Raw genomic sequence first — 25,414 nt, 5'->3', positions numbered from 1 at the left:
GTACGTGGTGTGAAGATATGGGGTTGTGCTTCGGTCGTGAGAAAAAAACTAAGATGGCGTCTCGTCAAGAAAGATAGGATGGCTTGAAGAGAGTGATGATGTTGGTCGGAAAATGATTGATAACGACTTAATTGACAAAGTTTGAGACTCTCGCTTACCATTAAAAGAACCGTCGCCATCCATGTTTCGAGCCCGTGTGTTTGACAGAGCGGCGTTTATGGAGAACTGAGGCTGAAAATCGGTCAACTTTGCTAGCAGCGGTAGCTAGCCAACTGGACCGAGCACAGCTGGCCAACGTTAGCTAACCACCAGTCATCACAACAACAGAGGAAGGAGAACGGCCACCAGCCCTATCATACCCCGGGACATCGAGGTGTCTTCGGGTCAGTTCCGTGAATGCTGCGAGTCAGTGTACCATATATGGGTCAACAAATAACAGCATGGGTCATTTCTTCTTGCAAATACATGTAACGATATATGAGTAACGTTAACTAGGTGGTTGGCGTCGATTTGATATAGTTAGCGTGTTTGCGGTCATACTGTTGACTTTCCCTCAGCCACCCAGGCAACGTTAGCTAACTAATGCTAGTAACCTAAAACCGTGGGAGGCGATGGGACAGGGCTGAGAAAATGTTGAGGCCTCGATGCTAACGTTAGCTGGAAACGGCGTTATCTCCTCTGATGGCTGAACAATGGACACAAATAGACTTCATGATTGACCGAAGAAGATTAATGAATGGCACCTAGCTAACACACTATCAGTAATTTAATTGGGGACATTTTCTTTTCCTTAATTCTTTGGTTGTGGCTGTCGCCGGAAGGTAAGGTTAGTTTTAACGTCAGTTCTCCCAAGTTTAGTAGCTCGTAGTTAGCTAACAGTTGCCAGCTAACAGTTATATGTGTTAATGAGTAATGCTAACTGGCTGTACATCGACATTTAAATGCCACAGCATGGCTCCTGCAATCATGTGATAGTGTTTTTGTTGTCAATTGTCTCTCAAAAGCGTATTAATTAATGTAGCCCAGCCCACTTGCGAGTGGGGATGCCTTTATGGCCTTCTGTACCTGAGGGTTCATGGCCTCCACGCCATTGTTTGTCTGGAGGCCTTTGAGGACTCAGACAGATGGGACACTTGTCACTGAAGTCCCAGAATCAGTATGTGTTGTTTATTTTATGTATTTGATTTTATAAGGAATCTCCCAGGACGAAATTCAATACTTTTCTATGTAGACTCTTGTGCAAACATATTACATGAAGCTGTTCACATGAAAGTTATTGCTCAACTGCTCACAGAAATGTTGCCATCACTTCTGCATTCAAAACATTTGATTGTTGCTCTGTTCTGCCACTGATAAAGCATCACTTAAAGCTTTTGCCCTTTCCCACATTGGGCCCTGTTGATTCAACAGAGCATGGCATTTGTTTTGTTGTGTCTGAAGTTGGGGGAGGGGGTTTAAATAAGGACCACTTTGAGGACAAAAAAAAAAACCCCAATCCTTAATCGTGGGGTTATCCATGTCTCTTGTTATTGAGCATTTTGTAAAGTTAGGGGGAATACTAGACTATGAAACATGCAGAGGAAGTAACTGACATATATTTAAAGCTGACAGTATTACATCGCTGTGCTAGACCAGGAAGTAGTCTGAGCAAGAGTAAACAAATGCAGTGACCTTTTGTATAAACTGAATATGCTTTTTTTTTTCTCGCATGCATGATAATGTTTTCATCATTGAATGAAGATAACATGTCACTTTTACTTTGCCTTTGTAAAATTTGTTCCAGTTTACTGTCAGTGGGAATATTTGCTGAGATACGTGTGTTAAATAATTATCTTTTCTGAACACGGTGAACATACATGTCAAAAGTATCAGTCTCACATGCCTTTGTGTCCTTATGGCACTCTAAACATTCCCAATAATCTGGAGGTCAAAAATGTAGATTATTAAAGCAAAATATAAAAATCAAGGCTTTTGTATTGTCTGTTAAAAGTATGCAAGGTTATAATTTGTTCTCTTCAAATTAAAAACAACACTTGCATACATATTGATTGATGCTGTATTGATGTTTCCCTGCCCATTAGTGAATTCATTAACTCATTATTCCTTGTCGATTTTCCCATTGACAGGGCAATGGAAGGGGAAGAGTTTGTACCTCCTCCGGAGTGTCCAGTATTTGAGCCGTCATGGGAGGAGTTCCAGGACCCCCTTGGCTACATCGCCAAGATACGTCCAATTGCAGAGAAGTCTGGAATCTGCAAAATTCGGCCGCCACCAGTAAATATTGATTTAATCTTGGATTTTGTTGAAGAGTGTTTCTATACGCAACATGCAACATGTGCTGGGTTTAAAGTATTTATTTAGACTTGCTAAGTCAAAGGCTCATGGACACACTGTTAGTCTGGTTTTAACAATCACCCAACAGGCTCTGTCAGTTCTTGTGACCTGAATTACATTAATCTTTTTTCTTATTTTGCTTTGTAAGGCTATTTTTAAATTAGTAGGTTTCACAAAACATAATCCCTGTGATCCTGTGTAACCAGAAAGACAAATTCAGTTATCAAGTGGTTCTCCTCTGAACATGTGCCATTCGATTATGTGCAACATCAACAAAAAAAGGAGCAGCGTATTTAATATGAGAGCAAATTACTGAATCCCATGGATGTTTGTCTTGTTGTACAGGCTAAAATAATGATTTAGCAGTGTTAAATATGTAACATATTTACATGAGTTATAAAGACAGTATTACCCCATAAAAAGTGATTTTCTGTACACACACTCCACCAAAACAAGTTTTATTTATCTTCCATAATTACATTTTTACTGTCATGAAAACTGTAATTAGCTATTATATCTAACAAATTTAGATGCATTACATTAGTACAAGAATTACATAACAGAATAAATTATTTTATTTTTTCACAAAAGTATAGCAGTTTTTGCAGCACATGGTAGGGCAGATTATTGGATTAATACTGCTAATGGTTTAAGTGCAGTAATTAAAGCCTTATCACTGCTCAACTTTAGGGCTTGGTGGACACAATCATACAGTTATATATGTATGTTGTAGTAGTTCTTTTAAATACACATCACATTGCTGACAGTGCAGTGTTTTTTGAGGGAAATATAGTTTCTTCAGAACTGGTTGGTGAGAAGGCAGGCCTTTACTTGTTAATGATGTGAACATCACCTGCTCTTAAGTTGGCGACCTTGGTTATCCCTGGGCCAAGTTTCTGAGCCTGAATGCCAGAGTTAAACCAGGCTTAAGACCAAAGTAAGCTCACTATCTCATTAATCTCCAGTGTCCATGTTAAGTTGTTGATTTTAGTAAGCTCCTTGAATATTAAGGTCAGCATTGAAGCAGGAACCTGCACAAGTTGTTTTAGCACACAGGCCAACAAGTTTAAGTCTTTCCTCCCAAACAGGATTGGCAGCCACCGTTTTCAGTGGAGCTGGATACCTTCCGCTTCACACCCCGTATCCAGAGGCTTAATGAGTTGGAGGTAAGTTCCTCTTCGGTTGTTCTATGTTGTTGACAGATAATTGAAGTTGTTGATGGAACTGGCCACAGTAAACACCACCATGATTACTCTCATGCATCTCATTATAGGCGGAGACCAGAGTGAAGCTTAATTATTTGGACCGCATCGCCAGGTTTTGGGAGATCCAGGCGTCCTCCTTGAAAATCCCACATATTGAAAGGCGCATCCTTGATCTTTTCAGCCTGTCAAAGGTAAATATTAATTTAATTGTTTGTACTCAGAAAGTGCCTTTTTTAAAGTCGTTATTACTTTTTATTTATATGATTCTCTAAACCTGTCAAAAACACTGTTTTTCTGTTCCAGATTGTGACAGATGAAGGAGGTTTTGAGATGGTCTGTAAGGAGAGGCGCTGGGCCCGTGTGGCTCAGAGGCTTGGCTACCCTCCAGGCAAGAACATCGGCTCTCTGCTGCGCTCACACTATGAGAGGATCGTGTACCCCTTTGAAATGTTCCAGTCTGGTGCCAACATGCCGGTATCACTCTACAGATTCTCGCCTCTCCTTTTTGTGTTACCAAGGGTGATGAGTTAACAGAGCCCATCTGCGGAGAGTAGCCTAGTCACTATATGATGCATTTTACAGTTTTTTTTGGTTAGAATCAAAAGGCTTGCTTTAGTAGATCATCTGTATATGTACATGTTTTCATGTCAAATCTCTTTTTACATTATTTCTAGCCTTGCAAGCCAAAACACTATGATGGGGAGGATGTGGATAAAGAGTACAAACCCCACTCGATCCCCCTGCGACAGTCTGTGCAGCCATCCAAAATGAGCAATTACGGACGCAGAGCGAACCGCTGCCAGCCTGATGTGAGTGAGAGTATCTGTCCTTACTTGTCATTCAATAAATTTGCATACATCTGTGACCAGTAACCCTATACAGAACTGCACTTGGGTCACTTGAATGTACTTTCTGGATCACATTTCCATATGCACCTTGCAGCCTGAAAATCAGTTGGAGCTGCTGCTCCAGCTGCAGCTGCTTTTCATGACCACAAAAACTGCATTGGTTTCAACTGATGTGTCAAAGAGGAATTTGTTTCAGCAGTGCCACTGTATTAAAGGTGTGGATTTCAACCTGAAAATGGATTTAAGTACCAGGTATTCATGCTGTCCTGACCTATGATTGTTCTATCAGTAATGGTTTCCCATCGGACTGAAACCGCATATCGAAATCCTTGCCACTAATGATTTTATCTGTATTTGTTGTGGTAGTAATTACAGACTTCTAATCACAGTTTCATCTTGACATACATGACAGTTCCACTGATCAATGTGCAAACTATGATGTGTTTTTATGTTGTAAAGTGTTTCAGGACTTTAAACCTCAGTGTACAATAGATGCTTGCCATTTGATGATCAGGATTGAAGGGCAAATGTAGTAGGCTGTTGACATCGTAAAGATTTATTACGGTCAAATACTTAACTATCTACTGCAGCCAAATGAATAATGACAGAGCTTCCATCATTACAGGCAAACAGAAAGTAACACCAACAGTCCAGTCAAGTGTTTGTTGGTTGACAGACTTCTAGCTTGTTCCATGCTGTCACGTTATTAACTTTTTCTGTGCTTATCCATGTGCCCCTGTGCATCAGTTACAGTAAAGCACTAAAGTGTCTGGAAGATGTGACAGTGCACTCAGAGCGCATCCCAGCTTGCTTACTCTCCATCCTGCCAGGCTACTGTGCTTAACTCTGCTGTTTTTGCTCTCTGCTCCATGGCTCATTTTGTTTTCTGCTTTGTTTCTTCCTTCCATCTCACTGGTAGACAGCTGTTTATTTCATAAGCCACACATTGTTACACAACCTTTTTTTTTTTAAAACATTCATTTTGCCAGTACACAGTGCAACTTCTGGACCAGCCAACATTCTGTTATCTCATGCTTGTTACATGCAACCTAAACTAAGCTTCATTTTCACCCTAATCCCCCTCCCCTATCCCAGGTTATTGTTAATGTCCTACTCATCATACTTTGGGTATGCAATGCTCACCAGTGGATTTTAGTTTTTTCATTTATTGTGCTAGAAACATCTTTTATTTTGCATAGTTTATGTGCTAAAGAACATGAACAAAACTAAGTTTGATGCAGATTATTTAAAAGAAAGATGTCTCACGTTGTTATCAGATGATCGATGCAGTACTAAGACTTCTTAGGGCTGTTAAATCCAGTGTACTTGGCATTGCGTCATTTTATGTTGTCATCAGTTGAACAGCTCATACAGGGCAGTAGGCCATGGCGATGTCCTGACGTTTCCACAAGGTATACAATGTATGACAGTATTTGCATAAAAGCTGAGCTATTGGTGATAGAAGTCATGCAGCATGTATGTCAAGTCTGTGCCCATAGAATAATGAATAGAAAGAAAATAAGCGCCCCTCTTGCTGAAGGACAGGATGACACTTTGCTGCGGCCAATACGACACATCAGTGGGGTGTACGGTGATATGTGTTGAATAAAATCATGTAGCCATCAAACTCCTCTGTAGTTTGATGAAGTTGTCTCAATGTGGAGTCATATATTGTCATACTCCCAGTAAAGGACAGAGGCATTTTTCTTTTTACTAGTCCTGTAATGTTATCCCGTCATCTCAGCTGTCTGTTCCACAAATAGAGACTGACCTCTGGTGGTGTGTGCTGTGCACTACATCACCTCAATACAGCATCTCCCTACCAGTAAAAGAGGAGCATCTGTATTTTGACCATATTCAAAAGCTGTACCTTCAGCAAATTCCCCAGTATACCATAATGCCTCGATACTGGCCAAACCCACAGGACAGTATGTTGAGGTTGGATATTTTCTGTATAAACAGTTGAGCATATTTTTGCATTTTATAGCCATGTAGTTTAGCTCACAAAAGTTTCCAATTGAAGAACCAGTAGATAATTTGTTTATTATTTACTACTAGCTAACTACAAGTATTGGGCATGGCAACAAACTTGTCAGCAAACGTCACATCCCTAAATCCAAATATCTTCCCAACTGCATTTCTGTTTGTTGCCAAAGCCGCCCCATTCAGAATAAATCATGTTGGTGGGACACTTGAATCACCTGTCAGTTGTTGGCAGCATCTTGTAAGGGGCAGGGCTGAGATAACAGAAATATGGTTGTCTAAACACAAACTAAAATTATCCACGATGGACTTGCATCATTGTGATCTATCCATCTGCAAACTGATCCAAACATACCTTAAATGATGAAATCTTCTCCAAACAAAACCAAATGTTGAATTGGAAAGAGAATTTAGCATCTAGATGCACAACATCTCCTGTTGGACCGTTATAGGTCCTGTATCAGACGTCACCCTGGTCCCATAATGTGTCCCAGTGGGAACTAGTGGCTCTGTTCTTTCCAGGATCTCTCCCTTCCTACTTCATCTCCTTTTTTCCTCTTGTCTTAGTTTATTGTTGCTGTTATTGTCTCCCCTTGCAGGGTCCAGAGGATCTGGCCCCCCATCCTCTCACCACTGGCTCTCAACTCATCTCTGCGGTACTGCCTCTTGAGCATATGAGCTCATTCTCCGCCCCCCCCCCCCCGCTCTCTTCCTCCCTCTTTTCCTAGACCACCTCTAGATGTTTTGTTTATTATTTAAACTAACAACTAAAACATTTTCATTAACATGCAATCATACTCCTCAACCCATAATAGGGTCACATGACAGTAGCAGACATTAAAAAGCTATAAAAAGCACTATGGGCATTTTAGGAGTAGTTGGTGCAAGTTATTAAATCACCATTATCTTCCATTTGTAGACCAGACAGTGAAAACAAAGAGGAAGATTTCCCTGGCTGGTTCCTTTTGTTTGTTCTTTGTGAACATGTTGACTGTTATTAAGAATTAGACCATGTAATCCCGTGTTGGACAAGGGTGTTTTCATGCCTCGTCAGTGTGTTTTTAAGCATTATATTACAGACTGGGGAGGGAAAAAAAATCTCATCAGGAACTTAGTGTATGATCTTAAATGAATGAATTTATGCAAGTTTGGATCCCTGTGCTAAGAACTTATATTTCAGATATTCCAACTGGCTACATATATCACTGTGGGCTTTTGAAGAAACTTTCACTTTATCCCCAATAGCCAAACACACTTTTGTAGTCTGGCTGTTGGGCTGATGCGCTCTCTAGCTTTCTCTCTTTCACTCATGCTCTTTCTCTGTGGTTGCACTTGGCTTAAAAATGCTTTGTTGCTGGGCTGTCTGTGTGCCTTCTGCTGTTTTGCCTTGCTGTCTTCTCACTACAGCAGCTAACAGCGTGGATGCATGCGTTCTCTTTTGAGTGCACTCACACAGAAGAACCTAGTAGGTTTTGATTTAATTGGGTTTCACTTACAGAGCACCATGGACGGTGAAATATTGGTTTCTTTAAGCACTGAAGCATTTAAAAAACAATTACATTTTTGAACACGGAGTTGAGTGATAGGTTTGCTTGTTCTTTTGCCCCCCACCATCAAGCACTGCTGACCTGCTTTGTTTGAGGCAAGTCCTTTGATCAACAAAGTTTAGTTTCTTATGTTTGACAATATAAAGCAATGTATGGGAGGCTGAAATTATTATCTGCATGGCTGAAGGGAGTTCACCTGCACACAGGCAGCAAAGACACAAAAAATGTGCTTCTAAATTATCCTCTTTATTGAATAAAAGTCTCAAATGGCATCCTTTTGGTATTGTATCTTTCCAGTTTGCGTCTATTGTTTTCCCCACCAACTTAAGATGAAACGATGCCTACTTCCACTGACAAAAACAGGCTGCCAGTTGCCAAGACCTGAATTAATGATTGGCTGCGAGCCTACTGCTGTGGCATGCAGCAAGCCGGGTGCTGGCTCAGAGGCACATTGGAGAGGTTAGCCTTCAGAGGTCTCTGCTCTGAAAACTCTTTTTTGACCAGGTTAGGAAAAAGATTGTGGTTTGGGTAGAGAGCCCTGAGTGCAAACTTCTCCCTATAGCAGCTAAAAGATGTCTTATAGCTGGGCACCCTGTGAAAGGGCACAGCTTAAGTCATCCGTGGCTTTGAACACCGCTCTTTGGAAAAAACAATGAGGAGCTTTAACCCCTCTCCTTCGAAGCAAAAGATTGGAAGATGGATTTTAACGCTCCCGTACCTCCTTTATGAATCTATGTATCTTGTATACATGTGTATGCCTCCTCCGTGTTAATCTGTCGCTGGCTGAATTTGAGTTACTACAGACATAAAAGGGAAGCATTGCTGATTTTCAACTAGCTCTGTCAGTGCAGTGTGGACAGCTAAAAGGTGTTTGGCTTTCCCCTGCTGCCACTGCCTGGAGCGCCTTGCCCATCCACCAGTGGAGGTCCACTGCACTTTTGCCAGCAATTGAGTGGGTACCTCCTGGTGTTAAGGTTCCTTCCATGCTGTGATGCCAACTACCAGGACTCCCTGCTCATCTGCCGTCAAAAGCATTACGCATTACATTCATGTATGCACACTGCAATGACCCAGAGGTGGCTGAAAATATCAAAGTTTCTCTCTAACAACACATATTTTTAAGCTACTGTAGCTGTCATATTTTGCAGAGACGGACCTTCAGAAGCTGTCTTAACTTGAATTCAGTCGGCGCAAACTGCCCCCCCGCAACTCCCTGCCGGTTCAGCAAACTTTCCGGCCTTGTAGTCTTTGAGTGGTGGGGAGAGGAAGAGAGACTGCGAGGTACATCCATTGGTGCTTTAGCTAGCTAGTAGCAATCTTCTTCGATGGCAATGACGAGCAAAAGGTTGGCAGCTAATCATAGTGCCTTGACGTCTGCCAGCCTGTTTTCATCATGCAGAAGTGGATGTGGTTGTATCTTAAGTGGGTTGGAGAAAAGATAGAAGCATCCAGTTTTTGTGCCGTGAATGGCACTAACAATATTGTAATGACATGCATACATTAATTTCTTGATTTAGTAACACAGGTTGCATTCTGACTGCACAAAGACTTCGACGTCTTTGCACACGTGAGAAGAAAAAGGGTTTATATGATTATCGTTTTAGCTGAGCCTCTTCGAGATTAGGGCTTGAAATGGATATTTAGAAAAGAAGTTCTGAGTTGGAGTTTGTTCTAAAAATACAGGAACTGGGATCTTTTTATGTCCTGCTTTTATGTGCTTTTTAGATCTGTATACTGAAAGTGACGTTAAGACCATCTGTGTTTCTGTCTACACTGCTGATAACACATGACTTGTGTGTACTGTTTGCAATCATATGGCAGACTGGAACTAGCGCCCAAAAGTGTTGCTCAGAAGTAATTAAATGCAGGGAAGAAGTCTAAAATGACAAAGCACCATGAAGTCTGACACATTTTTTATTTGACCAGTGTTTACAAAAACAAGCAAACACATGTTTAAAGAGCAGATCACTTAATAAAGTGTTTCACCTGATGTCTCCACACATCCAAAAGCTTCCTGCTGCAAGAAAACACGGTTCATTGCAGTTAACTGTAAAATATGCCCTGTTGCTATGAGAACCGATAGATTATACCTCCAGTAAGTGAGAAGAGGAAATGTGATGATGGCATGTGATGATAATCCCTAATCACGGTATAAGAATGCAGCAGTGTCAGAGCTGAAGTCAAAAGTTAAATTGTGTCAGTAAATTTCAAGTCAGAGCAGTTGTGAGACCGAGTTCAAATAGAGGGCAAGTCAAATCAAGACCATATTAAAAAACAAAAACCAGTGTCTTTTCAATATTCCTCATACTGCTGGACACAGCAAAAGTCAACTATGATGTAACCTCAATACTGCACAGTCTTTTGGGTTTATTAAAACTTAACAGAAAACAACCCTGACCAGAACATGTGATATTAGAAATTTGTGTTTCTGTGGGAAAGTGACAGCAGGGCAGCCTCTCCTGTCTGCTGTGAGAGCAGCCAGGGACGCTGGAAGCACGAAAGGGGGGAAAAAGCTGCTAACTGGAAAAGCAAACTAGTTGAGAACAGTGGGGAAGACAGAGATATTTTGTAATAGAAATAATGTCTAGACTACAGCTACTTTTACGGCTCTGCTCAGTGGTCATAATTTCCCCAATTCAGCTTATGTTAACACATTCAACTCGAGCAAAAAAAACACATTAAAAAGTTGATCTTCAACTTGTACATAGCAAGATGTGTATGCTTTTCTTCATTTTACCTTTTCACTTAACATAATTTCAAAATTACTTACTACTTACGAACTGAATTACTTAAATATTTTTGAAATATACTTAAAATATCAATGAAGGGTTTGATAAAAATCAGACTCATAATTAACTACATCTAAATGATACTTCCCCCTAACTGTATGGTTGCAACTGCTGGTAATTGTGTGTTCTGGTGGTGGGTCTTAACGTTAAAGCTTTCACTGTGGTCTAGACTAACCTTTCCTGCCTTTATTAACCGAGCATAATCCCTTCTTGTGATGGCATTGCTATGCTCTCATGTTTTAACTGTTTGTACTGCATTTGGCCTCAACCCTTGCTTGGCTCTGTGTGCTTAGGAGAGTGAATGTTGTCTTTTTATTCCTTCATAAACAAAAATTCACTTTCATCCACAGCCTGAACCCACAGAGGAAGACATAGAGAAGAACCCCGAACTGAAGAAGCTACAAATCTATGGTGCGGGGCCTAAGATGATGGGACTTGGGCTGGTGGCAAGGGACAAAGGCATCAGAAAGAAAGGTAGGTGCCATGAACTCAACACATCTTCTCAGACACAAACAGTTCAACATTAAAGTCTGTAAAGACACTGTATGCAACATTCAGAGCATTAATATAGCAGCAAATTACTGTTTGCAATGTAAAGATTTAGTGGAATAATAAAGTCGTGAGCAGAGAATGAAGCGACACCCCCTCTTGTAATCCAAGTTTATCTGCTCTTTGTTGTGGCAGCCAGTGTTAGTGCATTTGATTCACTGTGAGTGTGTCCTACTAGCCCCTTTACAGTAGCTTTTCAGAGCGTGAATTTTACGCTGTTATTCCACCTCTACTTTTTTTTTTTTTTTTTTTCAATAGGCACAATCGCAAAATGGGGCAACAGAGTTGTTTCGTCTTTAAGCCAGCAGCTGAAGCAAAAATGGTGGCAGCGATGGGAAGGGTGTGACGTTTTGACAACATGTTAACTGTGCGACCCACTGCTAGAGATTTAAAAAGCAGCTAGCAGCTTACTTATAGAAAAAGAATAGCGGCCGGAAATGTATGCAAATTACCGGGACAGCGGGCTCCAACAGCTCCTTACCCTCCGAGGAGAGAGCAAGATCAACTGTCATTTACCAGGGATGGTAAATGACTGTTGATGCCTAGGTTATATGTCTCACTAGAGGCTAGCACTGTTGTGTTACCTGTCAAGCCCAACATGCCTCTATTTGCTTTCGCGATGCCAGCATCCATTCTAAAATCACAGTTTAAAGGCAGCGGAATGAAGGGACCTCATAGCAGCCCTACAGAGCTGTGTCTGTGTAAAAAGGTTTCCTGGCTACCTGATAACCACCACTCTGCGATCATACTGTGGCAACAGCTGGTAACACCATCCCAGCCAGTGGTGGTGGGACAGCGTTGTTGTGGAAGCATAACGCCCACCCTCCAGTCCCTCTCCCATGTGAACAATATCAGCTCTGCCATCACTGTTGCCCTTACTATGACTATTCGCGTTGTTAGCACAGTTAGCTGCTAGCAGCCTGCTCAGCCACCTCCATTTTGAAGACCATGTGCCTTTAACACCACCTTTTCAAGGCAGGAATGTTGAATCACTAGTCCACCCTGCCATTCTGGCTAGGTCTCAGAATCTGTTTCTGTTTCAAAAGTGTGAGGCAGGAGGATGAGACCAGTGTGATGTAAGTGTGACAGCATGTAGCAATTAGCAGCTAACTCAAAGAAAAAGAACAGCAAACAAAAATGTCCCTTCAATTGTGGAGACAATGAGACCTAAGAGTGCCTTACCCTCTGAGCAGAAGACAACATTAACTGACACTCACCGGGGTCAGTAAATGATTGTTTTTGCCATGTTATGCCATTGTTATTTTTCAGAATGTGCTGTCTTACACTTGACACTTGTGTTATTTCTCACACTAGAGGCCAATGCTGCTGTGTTACCTGTCAGGCCTGTCAAGCCTTTTTTGGCCTCCAGAACACCAGCAGGCTATCTGAAATTACACACTGGGGTGGCATGATGCTGCCATTGTTTGGTTTACTATAAAATGGACTATAGATATGCTCTGAATTTTGCATAAATCTGGTAACATTAACCTTGATAAACCTTGAAATTTGGTTGCAACACTGCATGATAACAAATGTTTTTGATGCAAATAAAGCAATAACTTGAGAAAAAGACATGTCCTCAATTATTGGCTCAGTTCTATAAATCATTGGCAGTAAAAAGCTTGTTTTTGGTGTGCATACAGTCGAGCTGCCAACTTGGCACCTTGCACAGAAAAGTGATAAGAGGCTACCTCTGATTCTGAACACTCTTTGCTTTTCTTTTTAGACGAGCTGCCTCAGACTGTTACCATCAAGGACAGCACGTCTCCTGCTCCTGGTGATACCTCAGTCAAAGCAGAGCCACTGGAGCCTCAGGAGAGGCAGAGTGACGGGAGTACATCCAGCCCCCAACCGCCTCCTCCGACCATCACAGTTAAGACAGAAGTAAAGAAAGAAGAGCCAGAGGAAGAGGGCGGAAAAGGGAAAAAAGAGGAGGAAGAAGATTCAGATGGTCCTTTTTCTAAAATGACCATGAGGCTTAGACGCAACCTCAGCAATCCACAATGTGTAAGTAGAGCAAAGGATGCACCCAGGTGGTAGTCAGAGTGATGATACAGGCATGTAAACGCAATGATCTATGCTCATTCTAATATGAATGCCACTCTTTCAAAGGTGGATTCTTTTGTGTGTCGGATGTGTGGTCGGGGAGATGACGACGAGAAACTCTTGCTGTGTGATGGCTGTGATGATAACTACCACTCCTACTGTTTAATACCCCCACTCACTGATCCTCCCAAATGCAATTGGCGATGCCCTAAGTGTGTGGCAGAGGTAAGTAAAATTTTAAAGCTCCTGTTGGTGTCTGTAACACTCATGGCATGGTTTGTTGTGTTTCTTTGAACCCACAAGACATACCTCTCTTTTGAATCTCTCCATGTCTAACTTTTTTTTAGGAGTGCAAGAAACCTGCAGAAGCATTTGGCTTTGAACAAGCTACACGAGAGTACACGCTGCAGAGTTTTGGGGAAATGGCGGATGCCTTCAAAGCAGATTACTTCAACATGCCTGTCCATGTATGCACGCCCACACAAGACATCACCTATTCATTATGAAGCACGACTCTGCTCCGACTGGTGGTTATGCGAGATACTAATCTCTAGCCTGTGTGTTGTTGTCGGTGTAGATGGTTCCCACTGAGCTTGTGGAGAGAGAGTTCTGGAGGTTAGTCAGTAGCATCGAGGAAGACGTGACTGTTGAGTACGGAGCGGACATACACTCCAAAGAGTTTGGCAGCGGCTTCCCGATGAACAATGGCAAGAGGAAGCTCACAAAGGAAGAGGAGGTATGTGCATTGTTGTTTTCTTTTTTAACCCCGGTCGTTATTTTGCATCCTGCTTGATAACATTTTGAAAACTACTCCAGTAAAAGTTGAACTCCACTAGAAGTATGAAGTACATGTAGATTGCACAATGTAATGGCTACAGAATAATGACACCATTTGCGTTAAGATTGGTTCCCTATCAGCCTCGCTTTCACTGTGCAGTTCTGTCTGCCAGCGGGTACAATCTCCCTGGAAAATGAAGGCTCCATTTACAATTCAAAACACTTTTTGTTCCCTGAGGGCAATTTGCAAAGACGTGTAGAGTAGTACATGAAAAAAAGTATAGAAGGAATATTCTAAAATGATATGTATGAAATGCAAAAATAAGCTGCACTCACCATGATTATAATTATGGCACAGAGGGAGAGTGTCAAACATTGCACAACCACAACAGAAAGAGGACAGCTTATGTTGTCCTGGTAGCTATTAGTAGCTATCCCCAATTACTAAAGAGTATCAGTGTAAATTCTTTGCAGTTTTGCAGGTGTGTGAAAATACCGTTACAACCCTATCGATAAGTAGAATTAAAATCAGAATTGCTTAAATCTAGTGGTTTAAAATGAACGTGGGCCCTTACGGCACAACTATGGATTACTCTGTAAAACAGTGTTTATAATGTTCTCAAAAAAGTAGTCTGGTTATTTTCCAAACCTTCTCATAATCACAGTCCAGTGCTTGTGTTCAGTACCCGCTGTTTCCTTTGTTGCTCAGGAATACGCCCGCAGTGGCTGGAACTTGAACGTGATGCCCGTGTTGGAACAGTCACTCCTGTGCCACATTAATGGAGACATCTCTGGGATGAAGGTGCCCTGGCTTTATGTTGGCATGGTGTTCTCTGCTTTCTGCTGGCACATTGAGGATCACTGGAGCTACTCCATCAACTACCTGCACTGGTACAGAGCACTTTCTGTGTATTGTATTGTAGTCATAGGTTAAACAGGTGCAGCTGTTAGCGTAGAGAATATGATGTCATGTGAAAGGGTACTTTGAATACAAGACTAAAACTTTCCCTTTCTTCATTTCCCGCTAATCATCTCCAGGGGGGAACCCAAGACTTGGTATGGTGTTCCCTCTGTGGCAGCTGAAAGACTTGAGGAGGTGATGAAGAAGCTGACGCCGGAGCTGTTTGAGTTTCAGCCTGACCTCCTGCACCAGCTGGTCACCATCATGAACCCCAATATCCTCATGTCTCACGGCGTACCGGTCAGTCTCACATAAACACACCTGTACACAGCAGAACTATGTTTTGTTAAAGAAGTTTTCTCATAGTGACGTCTTTGTGTGTCTGATTGGCAGGTTGTACGTACCAACCAGTGTGCTGGTGAGTTCGTCATCACCTTCCCCAGAGCCTACCATAGTGGCTTCAATCAGGGATATAACTTTGCTGAAGCTGTAAACTTCTGCACTGCAGACTGGGTACGTCTGTTTACACCGTCTATCTCAGGTTGTCATTTCTAATCATTCACAGCACTGCATAATCAACATCACTCTGCTCTCTCCCTCTCAGCTGCCTGCCGGCCGTTCCTGTATTGAGCACTATCGACGTCTAAGGAGGTATTGTGTGTTTTCCCACGAGGAGCTCACCTGCAAAATGGCTGCCAGCCCAGAGAAACTAGACCTCAACCTGGCTGCAGCTACACACCGAGAAATGTTTAGTATTGTTCAGGAGGAGAGGAAGCTGCGGAAGGGTCTGATGGAAAGGGTGAGACACAGAAATACACCCGAGAGATAGTTTGTTTTTATATTTATCTATCCACGTATGCACTTGAAATGTGTAAGTGAAGAACAGTTTATTTTAGTACCATGCACAGTGTGTCTCATAATGTAATGCTCTCATGAGAATATGGGAAATCTGTCTAATCAAATCTGTTAATTGTACCTGCAGGGCATTACTGAAGCCGAGCGCGAGGCTTTTGAGCTGCTGCCTGACGACGAGAGACAGTGTGACAAATGTAAGACCACATGCTTCCTTTCTGCCCTGGCCTGCTCAAACTGCCCCGAACGTCTTGTGTGTCTCTATCACACTCAGGATCTGTGCAACTGCCCCACTGAAAAACTCTACCTCAGGTATTTATCTGTTGTGTAGCAGTGGGCGTGTGTGTGTGTGTGTGTGTGTTGTGTGCAGTTAGCCATGGTATACTAAGTGGAAAAAGTATTTTAAAAGATAATGACTATGTTTACATGCACACTAATAGTTTACTATTGTTCTAAATGTTGCTGGTGAGTGTTAAGCTTTTATCCATGTATGCGTTGTTAGCTGTGAAGTCAGCCCTGTGTTAACACTGTATTACATTAACTACCTAGCTTACATTAATGTCCAGATATTGTAGTCTTGGAAACCAAACCCACACACAACGCTTCATCAAAAAAACGCTCAGTGCTTGGTTGAAGCACTTCCTAGCATCCTGCCAGTGCTTTTCTGCCAGAGAAAAACACTATACAGACACACACCCTGAGGCCTCATTCCAAAAGAAGCAGTTTCCATTAAGACGTGTGATATGCTGATATTATTCAGGTTTTAGAAACACGTTCTGGACATGAATACAATGCATTCGGAAAATGTGTCTCAATTGGGGTTATTACCGCAGATTCCGACACACGGCCTGCTGCCAGTTTATTGTTGGCTCTTTGCATTTCCATAAATGTGCTGTACACTAATCAGCTAGCCAACAGTGGCAGAGGTAGCGATGCACACCCAAAAGAGGAGCTCATATTTCTGGTTGGAAGAAGAGACACACCTACTTGTAAACATTCAGAAAGACTTGGCTATTAACAGATTTTGGATATAAGGAAATATTTCAACGCCGACCTTTTGAAGAAGGTAGTTGAAGGAATGAAAGAGGGAGGCTGTGGTCGCATGGTCCAACAAGACTACCTCCAGTGGAAGACTTTTTTTAAAAAAAAAAGTCCTGTTTTGATGCAGAGCAGCAGAATGGTACAAGCGGCCTCAGCTGTTTCACTTTTACACATTTCAACGTGATAAACAACATGTTAGGGAAGGTTAATCAGAGTATGCATGGCTGCATGTAAATGGGAGTGTTAGTGGAATAATCATTTTGATTTGACATGTTAACATCTTAGTAGGAATATTGTCTTTGTCAGAATAAGAGTAAAAACCAGAACATTTTGTGCATGTAAACATTGTCAATGTTATTTTCTTTCTAATTTGAGCTCCATTTTTTCCACTTTGCAGATACAGATATACTCTGGATGAGCTGTTAGCCATGTTACACCGATTAAAGGTTCGGTCTGAGTCCTTTGATTCCTGGGCCAACAGAGTGAAAGAAGCACTTGAGCAGGAGGAAGGAAACAAGATAGGTGGGAAATCCACATAAATGTATCGTAACAGAAAGTTATGATCCTAAAAGAAAGTGGAAAGACCAAGTGTTTACTGAATTGCAGGAATAGAAGACCTGGAGACACTGAAGATGGAAGCAGCGGATAAAAAGTTTCCTGACAATGAACTCCTGCGGAAACTCAACACTGTTCTTAAAGACATAGAACGCTGCCAGCAGCAGAGTACTGAACTCCTCAGAACCTCAAAGACCAGGTAAGATGAAACACATACTTAACATTTATGCTAACTGGTAAGGTACATGCGCTTACATATCGCTGTCTTTTAGTGAAAGTAAGATGATGTTGGCAGAGCTGAAATCCTTGGTGGAGACGATGCAAAACCTGCCGTGTGTGATGAGCCAGTTGGAGGAAGTACAGGTGAGACGTTATGTCCCGCTGAGTACACTCCTCACATTTTGTCAGGTTTTATCCTCCCAAAATTGATTAAATGTACTGTATACTTATTTAATGCACTGACGGATAACCTCTGTACCTTTTGATTTTTCAGGAGATTCTGCGGACAGTGGAGGAATTCCAGAGCCGAGCTCAAGTACTTGCCAATGACAGGGACTGGAGGAGGGACTCTCCACCACCTGAGCAGTTGCAGACTTTGTTGGAGCAGGGGGCCGATCTGCTCGTTGTGGTGCCAGAGTGTGATTTACTGAAAGGCCTGAAGGAGCAGGGCCACTGGCTGGCAGAGGTGAGGCGCACCCTGGGCACAGAAGGAGGGGAGAGGCAGGAGGTGATGCTGGATGTGCTGAGGAATCTGATGGAAGCCGGCTGCAACGTTCCCCAGAGTGTGTCTGTGGAGACGGCCATGGCAGAGCTTCAGGAGCTGCTCACAATTGCGGAACGCTGGGAGGAGAAAGCACAGATCTGTCTAGAACAAAGGTAAGGCACACAGGTCACACCATAAATCTCTCTCCATGTTTCACCTGCCATAGGAGTGACATCTTTTGCAACTAGTTTATCCCGTTGCAATGACGTCAATATTTCTTTGTTATGGTTTTGTTCTTCCAGGCAAAAGCACCCTCTCTCGACCCTGGAGGCAATAGTAAACGAGGCCCAGCTCATTCCAGTCAAGCTGCCAAACATTCTGGCTCTACAGGGCTGTCTCACTCGAGCACGGGCCTGGGTGACAGACCTAGAGGAAATCCAGGTAAAAAACAAACAAAAAATAATCTCAGGTGTCTTTAAGAGAGGGTAGAATAAAAAATGGAAATCTGAAAGTATGTGCAAAATATGCTGTACCTCATATTGTTACATTCGTATTAATTCTGTTCTTTGGTGTAGAACGGGGAGCATTACCCATGTCTGGATGACCTGGAGGGTCTGGTGGCGATTGGAAGGGACTTGCCAGTCTTCATGGAAGAGCTGAGACAGCTGGAGCTGCAGGTAGCCAGCGCTCACTCCTGGAGGGACAAAGCCAGCAAGACCTTCCTGAAGAAGAGCAGTCAGCACAGCCTGCTAGAGGTGGGCAACTTGAGGGAAATAGAAAATGACAATAAAGTAATAATTGAAGAGATTTTCACTCAAATAAATGTTGAGTCACTATCACAGAGTGAGGCAACACGAACATGTTTTTTTTTTTTTTTTTTGGTCCACTTGCCAATCAGAACTACTGCCCCAAGTCAGTTTTTACTCACCCTTATTCATTAGGTTATTGACTAACAAGAAAGACTGAAGTTATCTGAAATTAATAACAACCCTGTTTTATCTAAGCTGCTCATAAAGTTGCAAGAAACTGTGCAATATATAGTTGCAGTTTTGCCCACATCCTCTACCCCACCCAACTATGCTCGTGTTTCTAGGATAATTGAAATGCTTGCTTGTGCTTCAGCTCATAAACTTTGTCTTTACTTGCCGCCATTTTCTCTTGAGTGACTGATAGGTTCTGTGCATGTGCATCTCTCAATGGAGATGAGAAGGAAGCATGATGACTCACTGCTTAGCTACTTGCATTATCAGCTCAGGAAAAATAATGTGTTCAATTCTCTTTTTACCAAATGCCTAAACAGGCAAGTAAGTTGCTGGATTTACTAGCCCGGCGTTGCATTATACTTTCCATGGGCAACTAGGCAAGCCTTATTGTTGAGCCCTAACAAAGGTGATTGAACCTATGGCGATTAAAGTGTTGCAATATTTATATATTTGCAGTATTATGAACTTGGTGTCAAAGGTGACATTCATGGAAAAAGAATTGTAATAAGTTACTGCTGAGAACATTCCCTACTGCTGCAGCTTCACATTAAAAGCATTTTACTGTCAAAACACAAGCTAAAATGCACTGTGTTTTCAGTGAGCTCAATATTTACTGTAATTGTTCATCAAAAATGCATCCACCAAACAAAATCACCGTCATTTTCGGCATTATTTGACAGAGGATCAGTTTCAAGTATTGCAGGCAGTAATGGAACAAGAATGAGCAGCTTAGGTGAGCTGTTCCTATAAGAGCTGCAGGTGACAGGCTGCACACCTCCAACTTAACGAGCTAACCAACTCCTGTCACTTTCACTGTGGCCTGATGTCGGCAGACTCATGCTGTGAGTAGTGTATAATTCCGGTTGCTCACAGAATGATGGAAAAAGGCCAGAGATTGCCTGAGTTGTTTATCTTAACAACAATAGTTTGTTTTGCTGTCCCCAGACCTCTTTGACCTGTAGTATTAAATCACATTTGCTGTCACCACCAATAACTTCAGGTGTCGCCAAATCAACAATCTCAATCTCTCTCAATAATCTTTGAGATTGCCACTTTAACATTGCACTTTAAAAAAAAAAACGTAATTTCTATGAAGAAGATAAGATAATTGTAGCAGCAAGGCAGCCTCTATGAGAGCATGTGTTAAACTCCAGTGTTGCCCTGCAGGTATTATGTCCGTGTGCAAAAAGGAGAGAGAGGCGAGATGAGACGGAGGAGTTGGATGAGCCTTTAGATGATTCTGATACCAACACTCTGGGCCTCTCTGCTCAGGACCTGAGGGACCCCGCAGCTATTGTGAGTATTGTGAGGCTGTCAGTGTTTCTTTTAAATCTGTCCCTTAGATTTAGTGCTGTCTTTTTTAGATAAATATGACTTCTGTATGTGGACTTCACTCGTATGCCTTGTCTCTAGGTGATGGCTTTCAAAGAAGGGGAGCACCAGGAGAAGGAGGCACTACTGAGGTTACAGAAACTGAATATGTGTAAATCAGGACTTAACGCTGCAAGTTGCAAGGAGGACAAAGAGAACGGGAGATGGGATGAAACCATGGAGACGGACAAATCCAGCCTCTCAGAGAACTCTGTAAAAGAGAACGGTAACAGTAACTACACCACCGCTCCTCAGACAGTGTGTGTGTGCGGTGGTCAGCCTCGTGCCCCTCAACTCCGCTGTCATCTGTGTAAGGACTGGTTCCACGGTGGCTGTGTCCCTTTTCCCTCCCTGCTCCCCACCTCTGGACCACCAGTGAACCCCCTCTGCTGGTGGAACTGGGACTCGCGCTTCTTGTGTCCGCGGTGCCAGCGGTCACGGCGCCCACGCCTGGAGACGATCCTGGCATTACTGGTTGCCTTGCAGAGGCTGCCAGTGCGTCTGCCTGAAGGAGAAGCGCTGCAGTGTCTGACAGAGAGGGCCATCAACTGGCAGGGCCGAGCCAAGGAGGCGCTGGAGACACCAGAGCTGCAGCAGGCGCTTCAGAGGCTGCAAGAACTCAATGAGACTCTCCATCGTGAAACAGAGAAAGAGGAAGTCACGGAAAAGGAGACAGAAGGGAGCTCGGTGATTGTTTTATCAGACTCTGAAGGAGAGGAGGGAGTCATCGATCTGACAGATGAGAATTCACCGAAGAAGAACACCAAGGAAAGAAACGGCACTCAGGTTAACACCTCATTCCGACTATATTTTAACATTAAACTCTGCAACTGACTCATAAGATTTTATTTTATCTTCCATCAGTTGAATAATAATTGATGATGTAATCATTTAATTGCTACTTGAGACTTTATCACGCTTTATCCAGCCTCCCTATCTCATACCATGATTGTTTGCCTACAGGCTGGATGTGAAAATGGCATCAGCAAGAAGCCAAATGTTACAGGTAAGATGGAGCATTGATTTCAAAGTAACCATCAAAAGCTGAGTCATGCAATATGTCACTCGGACTCCAGTCCTCACTCTTCTTCTCACTTCTCAGGTGTGGGGTCTCTGCTGCCCCTGCTGCCTTCGCTAAAAGGCGACGTGGTGGAGCTTTTACCAGCCACCCGGGTTCAGCTGGAGGAGCTGCAGCTGGAAGGAGATCTGCTTGAGGTGTCTTTGGACCAGACACTCATCATCCACAAAGTCCTGCAAGCTGCTTCTGTTCCACCAAGAGAAACACTGCGCACACTCATACAGGTCATTACAACAAACTCTGACCTCTGTAAAAGCAGACATAAGACATGTAACAGTAAATTTAACACTGTAATTTTATATCCAAAACTTCATTAGTACAAACGAACAAGGGCCAACTTACAAAAAAGCATGTTGCAGTGCCATGCACGCTCCTCTTGCATCTTCTGCTGTTTCATCTTTTTCTTCTGCGTCTTTTTCTGCTTCTTCTCCTGTGTTGTCGTCTTCTATGTTGTCTTCTTGTTCTTCCTCTCCTCCTCTTTTTTCTTCTTCTCCCTCTGGTTCTGCTCCTTCTGCTTCTGCATCTTCGTCGTCGTCATCTTCTGTGTTGTCTTCTCCTTCCTCTCCTCCTTCTTTTTATTCTTCTCCCTGTGGTTCTGCTCCTTCTGCTTCTTCATCTTCATCTTCGTCTTCATCTCCTTCTTGGAGGTTGTGTTGAAAATTCAGAGTTCTTCTTCTTCTTCCTCCTCTTCCTCTTTGTCTTCTTCTCCGCCTTTGCTGGTGCACTGCTGTATTTCTCGGTAGAAATAAAATAAAAAAGTAGCCTATATAAAGAGGTATAATACAGCACTGTATCTGAATAATAACCTTGTAGTTGAAAAACAGTGAAGTGCTGCATTATAAATGTTTAAAATCTCATCACTTAATTCATGTTTTGTCTTTATGCAGTTACACTAAGTCGGCATTGTAGTCGCACTGATGCAAGAAGCTGCACTTATATTTTAATGATATGATTATTTTAGGAATTATGCATGACTGATATTTTTTAGGTTAATACTCAAATAAAATCTCAAGTACCCCCGGGAGTACTTTAGAGTACCCCCAGGGGTAAGCGTACCCTCATTTTAGAAACACTGCTACTGAAACTACTGTGTTTGTTCAGTAGATCCCTTTTAGCTTTAGCATTGCAGCAGCTATAAAATAGGAGACTGACAGGATGTATCTAGCACGTTTTAAAGGAGGATAAAGGACAGTGTTTTGCTGTGTTTGTTGCCTTGTTACATTTTTAGTAAGGTCTCTCTATTGTGAGCTGCTTCCTCTCATATTCTTGTCGTCGCCCTCTCTCAGATTGAGCTTGAAGAGCAGAGGCGAACCAGTCGTGGACGAGCCAAGGACTCCAAAAGGAAGAGGAAGAGCCACAGAGGTGGCAGCGGGGAAGGGGCAAGAGAAAGGTCACTGGAGGTCTCGGAGTCAAAGAAAACCTGTCCCCTCAGCCACAGCCCCTCCCCTCAGTTACCTGCCCAGACTTATCCAGAGGTAGTTATCTTTCGCCTTCTGTAAAACTTCAACTAAAGCAAGCCCCAATTATACACTGAGTCCATTTTACAAGCCAAGAGTTGCTACACATTTTGAGGAATAAACGCAAGCCTCAGTTAGATGCAGGGTCTTGTTGGCATTGATGCTGTTAAGCAGTTCATTTTTATAGATCTTTTGGATGTATAAAACCTCTTAAAGCCCACTGGGATGCAGCTACCCACTTGAACTAAAATTAGGTAGCTGTTTGGATTGCTCATACTAGGGATGCATGATATTGGATTTTTTGCTGATATCCAATATGCCAATATGCATCAACTCATTTGGGCAATACAGATAATGATAAATCTACTTTTTTCCCCAACCTAATTTTAGCAATCAATATGTCTCTTCTGTAGTGGAATTAACATCATATTACACATGCATACTCTTATTGTGATAGCCCAACAACAGTCTCTTTTAACAGTGTAACTCAAAAGACACAATGCTGGGTCACAATGAACAGTGTAGCCAGTATTTTTCTCAGGGATTGCGTAAAATTATCCCAGGAGGTCTCAATCTTAGGACAGGTCCATACCATATGATACAAAGTACTTTGATCGCAGTCAGAAACACCCATCCTGTGCAGTCCAACTCTGATAGTTCATTTTAAAGCCAATATTGTCTGATACCGATGATGTATCAAAATGATGAGCATGTTGGTCGATATTATTGTGCATCCCCAGCTCATACAAATTTACATGTTTAAACTTTTTGTCAATATGGAGATGCTACACATCGTTAGCTCGGTTAGAGTCTCCACAGTTCAATCATATTATGTAATTATTTCAGATTTATCAACGTGGGAAACGAAAGATTAAAAAGAAGCCACCCTATCTTGTGAAGCAGTCATTAAGTCCGAATATGTGCTCATTCCTGAATTATTTATATTCCTTGAGTCCGTAAGAGTCCTCCGATAAAAAGAATTAAACATTTAACAGAGGTTTTGTGCTGGTATGCTGGGTGCTGTGATCCCTGGGTGTCGAGAAATGAGCGACGCAACACTGTGTCCCTCTCTGTCCCATATAGACAACTGTCCCAAATAAACGCTGGTGAAGTTCAGTGATAAAAGCAATAAACCTGGATTATTAATTGAAGTTTTAATTAATTTAATTTCCTGAAAATTGTATTTTCAATGCAACTATTGGTCAATAAAGTTTAACTGACTTACGCTGTGTTTGAGATTAACATTTCTTCCTTTTTTCTCTGACAGATTTTGTGATACAGTCGACGCTGGAGCTCTGTTTTCACAGATAAGTTGGAGGAATTGAAGGGACAGAGCATTCTGTGCCAGAAGACAGTGTCAAGTTTTCGAAAGATGCAGGACATCCCCAGCCCCCCGTACCCCACATCCCTTCTCATCCCTCGTTCACACATTCAGACACTAACAGAGCAATGACTCTTCTTCTACACTCCTGCTCATGCTAGACTCAGCCATATCTCTCCCGTCATGAGGTTTTTTTTGTTGTTTTTTTCAAACTCACTGTCTTACCCAAACGTTATTCTCCACCTCCCCTGGACCCCTCTCTTCATGTGAACATATAAAGACTGTGTTGGACCGATGTGGGACTCGCCGCAGTAGGAGTGTCTTTGGTCTAGTTGTTTCTGAGGTCAGTCAGTATGCTACGTTATCCCAACTGTATTAAATCGTTAGTTCAACCGAAGCCTGTCTCAGCACGGGCAGTTGCAGTTTCAAGTCAGTTGAGCCCACTCGATGAAGTTGGATAAGCTATGGGGGGGTTTATTTAGGCCGTTGTGTTTGGGCATGATTCCTGAATCTGAGGTACAGCAGAAGGTTTTGACGGCTGATCTTAGACAACAGCACCGTGGTTACACTTGTAATTTTTTTTAGTTGTATTGAATCTTGTGTTTGATGCTGTTTTTGAGGGGACATGCATTTTGAATAAACTGAGTAAATTTTGGGAAGTGTTAAAAACAGGCATTAATGTTTTTGGTGCTACTTTCCCAAAATGGATATCTGTACCTCTTGGCTTTGTCTTTCTCCTCCCTCCCCTTATGCCTTTTTTTTTTTTTTTTTTTTTTAAAGCGCCCATCTTTTTGACTCCGTATTTTATTCCTTTCAATTTTACCTCTTTTCTCCCCCCCTCCTTCTTCTCTCTCTCTCTCTCTCTCTCTCTCTCTCTCTCTCTCTCTCTCTCTCTCTCAAATTAAGGTAACTTCACTGTAACTCACTTTGTCACAGTTTTTTTTGTTTCTTGGGTTCAGATACTATTATTATTATTATTATTATTAATATTATTATTATTGATATTGCAGGCACACAGTTGTCGTGAGTTTGTGTATAAACTTTTCATTTTAATGTTGCCTTTGTTTCTTTTCA

The 25,414-nt window shown here is 42.2% G+C and overlaps 1 protein-coding gene across 4 annotated transcripts; it reads left to right on the top strand.

The window, feature by feature from the left end:
• Nucleotides 1–30: 30 nt before the first annotated feature.
• kdm5c (lysine (K)-specific demethylase 5C) lies at nucleotides 31–25,414 on the top strand. Of its 4 annotated transcripts, none has more exons than XM_049580527.1 (29): nucleotides 31–383; nucleotides 2,127–2,274; nucleotides 3,423–3,500; nucleotides 3,608–3,730; nucleotides 3,843–4,013; nucleotides 4,214–4,348; nucleotides 6,970–7,026; nucleotides 11,057–11,180; nucleotides 12,982–13,262; nucleotides 13,368–13,526; nucleotides 13,649–13,768; nucleotides 13,879–14,037; nucleotides 14,788–14,969; nucleotides 15,117–15,279; nucleotides 15,373–15,492; nucleotides 15,584–15,778; nucleotides 15,962–16,143; nucleotides 17,270–17,394; nucleotides 17,479–17,626; nucleotides 17,700–17,790; nucleotides 17,921–18,303; nucleotides 18,433–18,571; nucleotides 18,706–18,885; nucleotides 20,281–20,409; nucleotides 20,527–21,270; nucleotides 21,448–21,490; nucleotides 21,587–21,786; nucleotides 22,849–23,037; nucleotides 24,287–25,414. In XM_049580527.1, exons 2-29 carry the CDS (start codon nucleotides 2,131–2,133, stop codon nucleotides 24,293–24,295), a joined length of 4,773 nt encoding a protein of 1,590 aa, XP_049436484.1. In that variant the 5' UTR covers nucleotides 31–383; nucleotides 2,127–2,130; the 3' UTR covers nucleotides 24,296–25,414. The 4 variants fall into 4 exon arrangements, with proteins under 4 accessions (XP_049436484.1, XP_049436487.1, XP_049436485.1 ...); XM_049580528.1 differs by lacking the exon at nucleotides 31–383 and adding an exon at nucleotides 409–821; XM_049580529.1 differs by lacking the exon at nucleotides 31–383 and adding an exon at nucleotides 409–826.

The sequence above is a fragment of the Epinephelus fuscoguttatus genome, linkage group LG7 (assembly GCF_011397635.1).
Source record: "Epinephelus fuscoguttatus linkage group LG7, E.fuscoguttatus.final_Chr_v1".
Classification (NCBI taxonomy): Eukaryota; Metazoa; Chordata; class Actinopteri; order Perciformes; family Serranidae; genus Epinephelus; species Epinephelus fuscoguttatus.
Note: the sequence above shows the minus strand (reverse complement) of the source record. Positions and strands in the feature narration are given on the sequence as shown.